The sequence below is a fragment of the Merops nubicus genome, unplaced genomic scaffold (genome assembly GCF_000691845.1).
Source record: "Merops nubicus isolate BGI_N331 unplaced genomic scaffold, ASM69184v1 scaffold10901, whole genome shotgun sequence".
NCBI lineage: Eukaryota > Metazoa > Chordata > Aves > Coraciiformes > Meropidae > Merops > Merops nubicus.
Genome location: NW_008586247.1, coordinates 27,063 through 37,457, shown reverse-complemented (window position 1 = coordinate 37,457; position 10,395 = coordinate 27,063). Strand labels below are relative to the sequence as shown.

At 42.9% G+C, this 10,395-nt stretch overlaps 1 protein-coding gene across 1 annotated transcript in view; it reads right to left on the bottom strand.

Annotated features, from left to right (window-relative positions):
• The window catches only part of LOC103780889 (mitogen-activated protein kinase kinase kinase MLT-like), a gene marked incomplete at its 5' end in the record, with an annotated part of 33,792 nt that overhangs the window by 570 nt on the left and 22,827 nt on the right, over positions 1-10,395 (bottom strand). Inside the window, 4 exon segments of the mRNA XM_008948588.1 lie at positions 1-106; positions 4,307-4,457; positions 5,490-5,564; positions 7,059-7,175. The exon segment at positions 1-106 is cut by the window's left edge and continues 1 nt beyond it. Coding sequence (XP_008946836.1) covers positions 1-106; positions 4,307-4,457; positions 5,490-5,564; positions 7,059-7,175 — 449 coding nt within the window.

The window sequence follows — 10,395 nt, the reverse complement described above, 5'->3', positions numbered from 1 at the left end:
AGGTAGTGGGTGACGGTGGTCGGGCTGTGGGGGTGGCCATGCTGGAGAGAAATCGCTTTCGATATTTGGTGCATTCGCAGTGTCTGCATCCACTGGCTGTCGATGCCTGGCAGGGAAATGGAAACAGAGACAGCTTTCTGAGAACTGATGGAAAACTGCTCTCTGGTTTACCAAAAGCATGTGGTTAGGTATAGGGTTTCTCTCAGAAGAACCTCAATGTATTTCAAACCACTCTTTTTTCCCTCCCAGCCTTGCAGCAAACAGTCCTAGATTTGAGTATGTTCAACGTTATGGTTGAGCGTAATGTTGGACATCTAAAACAGCAAGTGATGCCAATATTTCTTGATGCCAGTGCATGTTATGGAGCTTAGACTAGAAGACACTTACTGAACCATCCATTTGGCTGTTTCTACTCCCAGGTGCTTCCCACGTGCTTCCCAGTGTTTTTAACCCAACCTGGATTTAAAAGTTTCCTCAGATACTCTTGGCAACCTTGGCAGATTTCTCCACAGCTTTCACTGCAGAAGAGCCTGGAGAACTCCAGAGCAAGTGTGGTGTCAGCACCCCAAGATGTCGGCAGCACTGCAGCATCACCCTCTACCTGCAACTCTCCCAGATGGCACAGTCATGCCGTTTGCAGCCAAGTGAGAGACAGAGGTGGTGCAGGCCCACTGTAAACCCCTGCTGCGGCAGCCAGGCTCACCCCCTCTTGCTCCATTTTTCCCTTCAAACTGCTACACATCAAAACCATCAGGGCCACTTTAGTCGTCATTATTGCTACAAATTCAGAAATCAATCCACTATGTGTGCTCCAGATACTAAGGTCCAGCTACGCTGGCTTCACACAGAAAATCATCTCTGTGGAAAAGCTGGCGAGGCAGCAGGCTTCAGCCAGGATAGCTCAGACAGTGCTTAAATGTGAGCAAAAATAACTGTATTACAGTTCCCTAACAGCTCCGGGGTCATAATAAAAGTTGTAGCTCCCTGAGATCAGGCTGAAGTGCTTTTGAAAGTCAGACCTGTGGTTTGCATGAAAGCCTATGGCAAATACAGTAATTGCAGATTTTCTATTTGAGCTGCAAGGGCAGCCTGGTTGGCTACTATATGGGTAGAGCAGAGACTGGGAATTCCTCTTATCTGAGGCCACATCGCTGGCCAGAAACCCCTGGGGAGCAGCTTGAATAATTTTGCTCTAGAGAGATTTGAATGATTTGTCCTTAAAGATCGCGTGTCATTCCAACGGGAAAGCATAACTCCACCAGCTTGAAGCAGCATAAATGCAACCAAAATGTTATTATCTTCAGTAGAAGACCCCAGCTTCTCTCTTGACTTTTGTTGGTTTTCTAGTGAAAGACTCCCTATGCCATGGGCCCTCTGCCTCTTGCTGCAATGCTGCATCAGCCATGAGGATTTCTGTGAGAGCGAGGCAGAGGCTCTGTCCTCAGTAGGATTGCTCCTGTAAGATGTAAGTAATGGTCTTTGCCATTCCTCCTTTCCCCAGACTTTGCTTGAAACCCAAGAGATTTAAATCACTTCAACATTATGTCAAATATGTCAAAAGGAAACTGTCTCTCCTGTGAAAGTGCCAGTGTGACACCACCACAGCAGATAGTTGTGGCTGCACTGGGAGATGAACCTCCTTCATGGAAAGACAGAGAGGAATTGCCTCTCTGCTTCCTTGAAAGTCACAGTTTCAGAAGAAACAAGCATGCTGAAATGAACCTGGCTGACACCATCTCCTCTGCCGTTTCCTCATGCGCTCCTACCAAGGCTGCGGATGTAAAACAAAGGTGTCATAAATCTGCAAGCAGCAGGCTCGAGACTAGAGTTTGGGTCTTCATTCGTTATTAGTTCTCATGGGCCACCACATGCCCTGTGGGACCAGTGCCAATGCAGTTCTGAGTGAGGGCCTCCCTTCATCCCCTTCAGGCTGTTCAGCCCCTGCTTCTTATGGCCAGCTGCCGTCACCAGCCTGAGAACTAGCTGCCCAGCAGAGACCTCCCAGTGTGCCCTGTGGGGCTGCCTCTCATTTGTGGGCTAGAGGGCTTCTTCCTCATATGGTGCCAGAGCCACCAACTCCATACACCTAATTAAAAGCTCTACGTGGCAGCCCACAAAGATAGTACTTTCATCCCTGCTTATTTTAGCCTCTTACACAGGTATCATCCTTACCTTTGTGCTTGAATTTGGTGGTGTTTTAAACCTGGGGTAGGTGGTCTGGTAAAGAAGACAGCCAGAAGGTTTGCTAGAGCTGAGGCACAGCTTTCACGCTGGCTGGTGACCCACCTCCTCTGAACTGTGCCTATTCTCTTGGGTGCTGACAATGCATTAGTGCTTGCCTTCGTGTAACTCCTCCATGTGCCATAGGGACAGACAAGCTCTCCCACCACTCACTGCAAAAAAATGAAAGCAGCTCGGCTTACTGCAGCAGAGCCAACCTGTGAAGATACAACACCATGCTTTGGTATGGCTGTATGGCTCATCACCCCAAAAACAGGGTGACCTCCATCAGCAGAGCTGATCTGTAGTGAAGATATATCTTTTAGGACATGCTCTAGGTCCTATCTGCATTACAAAACACAGTTGTGTTGCAAGCAGATCACAATTGCTTAGAAAGAGCACCCATTTTAGATGTGTCTGTAGTCTACACCAAACATCTCTGTTCTACATTTGGCAGTAGGGTACAAAATTGGAGTTCACCCTCTGCTGACTGGTATCTCATTCCAGCTCCTGTGCTGCTCCGCTCAGCTGTCCCACCCCAAACATTTCTGCAGCCCTGCTGCAAACTCAATCAGAAAAACAGCTTTGGCTGACAAACTCTTCTACAAAAAAAACAGCAGATCTTAAAGGCAGAACTGTGCCACAGTCAGCTGAGCCGAGTTTGCTGGTATGCCAGAGGCATACTTTAGTTAGGAAATGAAGACTCCAGTGTGTTATTAGAAGTATCTGAACAAGTCAAGCCACAACAAACACTATTCAAGAAGTCAGATCATAATAAGCCAGGGCGGAGTCTGGTGGGCAGGCTGAGCTGTAGAAGAGTGCAGTGGGAAGTTTTCCACTCTTTGTCACAGCAGAGTGGGAAGTCAAGAGCACCTATGGGTCTGCCAGGCTGGCAGCATGTACCTGTCAAAAGAACATATCACCCACAGGGGACTTTCTGCTACCCAACATGCATGCTACCGCACTTAGTATGTGCGTCCGCCTGGCAAGAGCTCTGGCCAGAGCAAGACCAATCTGCACCCACATGTCTCTTCCAGGAGATACCCTGTATCCAAGTACAACATCTGTGCAAAGCTGCCTGTGTGCTGGGTGGCCAAGAGCAGGTGGAAAGAACTGGCTGAAAGCACTCCTGCTAAGTTTGGGTTGTAGGGAGAAAAAGCCAGGGTAAAAGCTGCTGAAAGCACTAGCTCCCCAAATCCTCAAAACAGTTGTGAAAAACTCCATTATTCCCAAGAGACAGAGTAAAGGTGTGTGAGATTGTCTCCTTTCCCAGCAGATGCCTTCCTGGCACCCTGATGGAGAAACACTTCCGCGTGTTCACCTCGGGCCCTGCACACTTTGTGTGGGGGCTATAATTCAGCCCAAATCTTTTTGCTGTGCCAGTACGTGTGGCTCCACAAAGCTGAGCACCCATGTCTCGGTGCAGAGGAGCAGATTTGGAGGAGAAGGGCAGATTTGCCTGCTGATGCCCTGATCCAGCATCTGCAAGCAGACTTTGGAGGTGAGAGGGATTGTTATCATGGAAAGGCTACTGTGGATATGTACACATATGCCAATAGAGATGGGAAGAAGCTTGGACCACAGAAACAGGCAGAAACACCTCCTCCAGTGACCTTCTACACTGGGGGGGATTGAAAGTTTGATGCAAACCTGACCCAAGGAAGGGTTTGAAAACGTGTCAGGATTTAAGGCTGCTTACTACTAGAAGATGTGAAGCATTTGGGATTTTGGAGCAGATGGTTCTGAGCTCTGTGTCTGCTGTTGATGTGCAACTACAAGTGACTACAGTAAATGAAAGATTTATAGCAAATCACCAGGGACTGCTCCTAGCATGCTTCCTATAGGAGCATCTAGGTCATACCCCTGAACAGGTTACTACCCAGGTTTAGTTTTTAAGTCACATCAGACACGCCAGGGTGCTCCTACATGCATCCATGAAGACATCACGGGGACCACAATGCCAGCTGACACTGTAAGATGTGCTCTGTTGTTGGAACAGAATAATTGAAAAGAAACAGAAGAGAAAAACTGACTTCTCCTCCCCCCTGTGTACACCTTGCAATAGGGGTTGCATGTGCTGACTTACCTGAGTCCGATCTGCTCCGTGAATTCCCCTCCGAGTTGGGGAGCGAGGTCTGTATCATGAGCTGCACTGTCTCAACCTCGTCCTGTGCTTTCACCTTGCTCCAGCAGACAGCTTGGATGTGCCTGGTGGTTTTGGGAGCTCTAACGTCGCTCTGCTCAGGAAGGACATAACACGCATGAAGATGTAACACACATAAGGACAAAACATACATGAGGATATGACAACACAATCCACAAAGCTCTCCTACAAGGGAACTTCCACTAGTGCCTGGACGGCAGCAGCATTTTCAATACAGTGTGTTTTGCAAAACTACTTAGCCAGTTCTCATGTATTTTTAGACTCTAGATAATTTTGGCTGGCATTTTGTGATTATGCTAAAAATGTGGCAGTGAATAACTGTTTCAGTTCATGTACCATATGGAAGGAAGACCTAGAGATCATGAAAATATTTTCTAGTTTCATTAACGTGGGCGTCAAATGGACAGTGCTTTCTGCTAAGAGGACTAAGCAGGTATTTTTAAAGAAAGACCCTCCCCAAAACCTTCATGGAGTATCAAGCTCTTCGATTTGCTGTAAAGAGACTCCTGTAAGAAACTTCAGGCTGAAAGAAAATTACTGTTCTTCACTTCTGAGACAGGCAAGCAAGGTCCAGGATTTATTTCCTTGTCTCTCCATCACTGCTTGAATCCTTGCTCAGGATTGAGCTGGAATCTCAACTGTTAGCTTCCTTGTGAGGCACAGCATTGGTTTTTATAAATACAGTTTTGTAAGTAACTGCAAACTCTTTCTAGAAATGCTAAATTGTTTTCTAGGTTTTATTTTATCTTACGCGACTTCTCCTTTTCTTTCTTATTCTGTTACTTCTCTGCTCTCCTAATTAGAACTTCATTGAAAAGGTAAAAAACAGTCTCTTGAAGTAATGCAAACAACACCGAACATTACACTTCAAGTGAAAGGAGTTTTCATCTTGAGAAAAAGCATCGTCCAGGGCAGCAGCCTGAGGACATTGTCTCTGTAAACCTCATCCAGCTTTTGCTCTGAACTTCAGATTTTGCAATTAATTACTGGCTGCTGAGACTCGATTATAGGGTATAATAAAACGAGAGGATGCTATTACCACACCTCCCATGCACGCTTTACCTTAGATAAACAATTTTTTTATTTGTTTTTTTTTAGAACTTACCTCATACGTAACAATATATTCTACAGACTGGTGTTCTTCTATCCCCACAATCCATTTCTCCATTACAAACGGTGGCTGAAAAAAACATGTTGGGAGTTTTATAAGGTGCTCTTCATCTCCTGACTTGTTTCTGAAATACCCCAAAGATATTTTCAACATTTGCCTTCTTTCATCTGTTTCTATATTGTTAACATCAATACTTTTCTTCAAATCTTACAAGACAAATCAATATATTTTGGACTTATTTTACTTCCTTGTTTACAAAAGGAAATGGAGAAGAGATTTCTATAAATAACAGACAGTAGGTAAGACAACATGTATTCTTTTCATGGGGGCATAAACATTCATTTTTGTGCATGTACCTTTTTTTTTTCTGCTAGACTTATAGAGGCCAGCAAGAAAAAATATTTAGAGATTCTTGGAGGTATTGCCTGATAGATATAAAAATGCTGAAGTATGTGAAAAGTTAATGTTACTGTGTCTAGATATTATTTTATTTAACTGTAAGCCTTTTTAATTCTAAGGAAAACATTAAAATGTCCAAGATGAAAATTAAACAGAAAACTGTTTTGCAACAAAATATGAATAATAATGTAAGAAATCACTAGTGTTGTTCCAGAAATCACTAACTATACAAATACTATTTGCGTGAATTAAATATGAGAATCCTTTCTGGCAAATACTCATATTTTCACATTTTCCTTAAAATCTGATCAAAAATCTGATTCTCGGTTTTTTCTTTAGAAAAAATAGCCAACGTTTCCCCCAAAATTTTGCCCCCAAAATTCACAGCTGGAGCACTGAGAAGTTTGGAGGTTTCTACCACTATCATTTTTATCATTAAAGCAGCATTCTAATTGCTAACCAAGCTGTATGTTTTTTAATTTAGAAATTTTATTTTGGACCATGTTAAAAAACCAAACAATTAAAGTAACAGCAAACAGAATGCCCTCTGCATTAACAAAGCTTCTGTTGCTTAGGGTAAAAGCAGTCTAAATGCTGGCTGGTAAATATCTACAGGAAGGTTCTGAAATAAGGTAAAATGCCCAGTGACACTTAATTGCAGATGTTCAGTGCTGTACTGTCTGTTGATGGGTTTCAGTCTTTGTAACCCATTGTTGCATGAAAGAGGGAGTTTTAGAACCATGTAAAAGTTCTAAAAACATGTCCAAAAAAAAAAAGAGATGAAACCCCCACCCCTACAAATCACATGAAGTTACAAACTGTAACGTTTAAATCACTTTCTTCGCTTGAAAAGGAATGCAATGTTTTTGAAAATTCTTTTCTTTAAAAGGAGTAATAAATTCAGAAGATATACCATAGAATTAAAAAAAAAGAAAATATAAATTAGTTCCTTCTCTTATTTTTCTATTGTTAACATTATTGTCAGCTTAAAAGGGAACCAAAATACCTAACTCCTATTATGATACAAATCTGTTTTAAATGTGCATTTTATTTAAAAGCTGTCAAGAGATTGAGCTTCCACAAGCACAAAAGTCGACTGCTGTGGTATTTTAATGTCTTTGTTGGAGATCTGTGAATTTGTGAAAGCTTTAAGGCTGTAAATACCTTTGTCATCTTTAAAATCTCTACATCAGGTAGGTTAGTGTTGAATGTCACATCTTTTATGTAAGTTATTGCAATTTCATCCCCGTCCATCTCCATGTACATTTTCCATTTACAATCCTATGAATAATAAAAAAAAAAGGATGTTGGATTGTTAGAATACAAATAAAAAAATAACCATAATGAAATAAAACTGAAGGCTAAAACAACTCAAAACTTTATCCTCAGTATATGGGGGGGGAAATAACCCAATGAGAAAGATAAGGAACATATACGTATTTTAGGATCTGCATGTTTTCCAGTAAAAATGTTGATAAGGGAAAACCCTAGGGTTCTCCTGTTTGCTCTCCTCTTAACTCACACCACGTTGACAGGTTTGGATGCCTTCAGAGGTGGGGATCCCTGGAAGGGCCTCAGGAGGACTCCCTGTTTGAGCAGGTTGCATGGGAGCTCTGCACACCACTGTGGTGGTGGAGACACAAGGCATTGGTGGGACATGTCACTTGGGGTCACAGCCAGTGCTGGCACCCAGCCCCAAGGACATTCTCCCATTCAACCCAGGAACAAATGACCAGAGGATCTGTGAAACACCATTAAGGCAGTCGCTCCAATAATGGGCAAGAGGATGAGCTGGTTATTACAGCTCAATTATTTCAGATACTGAGTGCCCACAGAGACACTGAGCATCCTCAACTTCTGCTCACCTCCAATTGCACTGTTAATTATAATCAAGTTCAGCTTAGAAAATAATCATAGCGAATCTAAGAGACCAAAGCAACGAAAGGAATCCTTAAATAATTCCATGAGCTGAACATGGGGCCAGCATTCAACACTTTGCACAGACATGAAACCTGCAGAAGCTGATGGCTCTGGCGGCATCCTGTGCAGGCTGAGTGCTGGGACGAGGAGGGGGTTCATGCCCGTGGCCAGGGAGGCTCCCAGTGGGGACTGGAGACCATTTGCTCGTGTGCCCAGCAGGTGCTTTGGGAATTAGATACTGTCTGGTGTGCTGAGCTCCCCCAGAAATCAGTTCCCCGAGGGACAACAGGGCTTCAGTTAAGCTGAGTGTCTCCTTCTCCATGCAGGCAGGTGAGGATCTGCCCTTCAGAGAGGCAGAAGCTCCTCCAGACATGCCAGGGGTTCAGGAGGATCTGCATCTACTGCATGCCACTGGCCGAGCAGGTGTGGTCTCAGTGTTCTCCTCAGTTCTGCTCAGAAAATGCAAAAACTTTCAACAGGGCTACAGATGGCTGCTTAGGGCCAAGGGCTTGCGTAAGCAGTTATTTGCACACACAAACGTACAGCAGCCTAAAAAATATCCGTTCACACATGTGATTATCTGCTAGTGTTTGCACGTGCATCTCTCATAAATGTAACATAGGAGCTCAGCCCTCAGAAGTCTCAAAGCTTTCAATCAGGCATTGAATTGGCAATTCCAAGATAAAAGAAAACTGGAGTATAATCATTTCCGAATTGCAACAACAAATTATGCTTATGAAAGCATTTGGCCCTGTGTCCATCTATCCCCATTGAAAGTTTCTGCATTTTAGAAGCAGAGTGGACGTGTGGGTTGGTTTTCACAATGCCCAAGTGAGAGTCTGAGCGATGGGAACCGTGGTCCAGCAATCAGGGCACCGGACCAAGACTCGGAGGCAGCAACTTCAGTTCCCAGCTCTGCCCTCAGCTTCCTGTGCAAGCTGGTAAGGCCCTGAAGTCACCCTGTGCCTCCATTTCCTAACCACGGACTGTAAGCATGTCCTTTTTCTGTCCTGCTTTTTTGGTTGTGATCTAACCCAGGGTTACATTTGTCTCTTCCCAGGTAGGTTCAGTGTGATGCACAAGCTCTGATGTCGGCTGAGGACTGTACGTGCTGTGTAACTGAACAACAACAGCGAGGCCAGTTGTCTTTGACTCCTCCCCAGCTCTCAAACTGTGCTCCTGTCTCTGCCCACATCGTCCTTGTTGCCAGTTTTTTTGCAGGACTTCCAAAATTCATGCTACCTGGATTCCTAGTGCAGATCAAACCTTGTCTTGTTAGAGACAAGACGCTTAATGACATTTATAAGTTTCACAAAACCACCCAAGCCAAGGAAAGAACAAAACATTGACATAAAATACTGTCCTCTAGTTAACTCAGCGCATCTCCTGACTTGGTAACCGTTTTGTTCAACTGCACAGTAAGTGGTGCAAAACTTTTGTGCTGCAGAAACGGACATATTTCCCTGTTTTCCAGTCAAGCTGTAGGTTCTAATTTAGCAACGAATAGGAGAGAGATGCTTAACCGCGCAACCAAAAATTTGGCTAGAATAACCAAGTATACGTATTTCAATTCTGTGATTAATTGGAGCCATAAGATTTCTTCCATCAAAACTGGCTTGTTCAAAATGTCTCTGTAATAAATACACTTACACATGTCATTCTGAAGAGATGTCCCTGCACATCTTGTAATTCAAGCATTAAAATAATCCCCAATATTTAAATAATTTCAGCTTTTTTTCCCCTAATAGTTTCAGAACTGAGTCACAACCAGCAAAACTTTGTGTGAAAAACATTTCTGAATAAGACTTTGACAAAGCAAATAAATCTACAACCTCTGCAGATGATTGTAGAAAAGCATATCACACGTATTTTGAGATACTTCTCAGCTTCAAAACTGAAGAACACTTTAAGAATTAAGTCTCCAGCTTACTGTGGTGACAATACTCCTTCAACCCCATATGAAGTAATGTCTACAATAAAAACTGAGAGAGAAATCAAAAGATCAGGCACAGGCTTTAAACAACAAACACATCTCCTGCAACAACAGCTTAAAATTCTTGCTGGGGAGACACCTTATTTTTCAAGGAGGCCTAAATCCAGGATTCATTTTAAAATCACTATTTGTAATAAACTTTTTTTTTTTTTTTTTTTAAGATTGAAGAAAAATGGAAACGGCATTGTAGCAGGCAACTAGATAGAAGAAAAGTAAGATGTAACACAAGATGAAACAAATATAAAAAAAATGTTGATCATGCAGGTACTAAAAGTAGTAGCATGTTGATGGTTTAGGTCCCCAGAAGCTCCTTTACATTCTTAGCTATTATCTATCTCAGCTGCTGAAACCTGCTGTTTTAAAGGCATTAGAGTTGAACATCTAGTGACAGCACTTGGGTTATTTATCATTATGTATCACCCTGCTACACGATATTTTATTATTCTGGATTTAAAGGAAGATAACACAATTATGGTTAATTTGCTTCTCTTCTTTATATATATAGTGTCATGACCCACCATGGCTTTGTCCCATGAGATATTTTTAACCAAAAAGAAATCCACAAGAAACTCTCCCTAAAAATTCCAT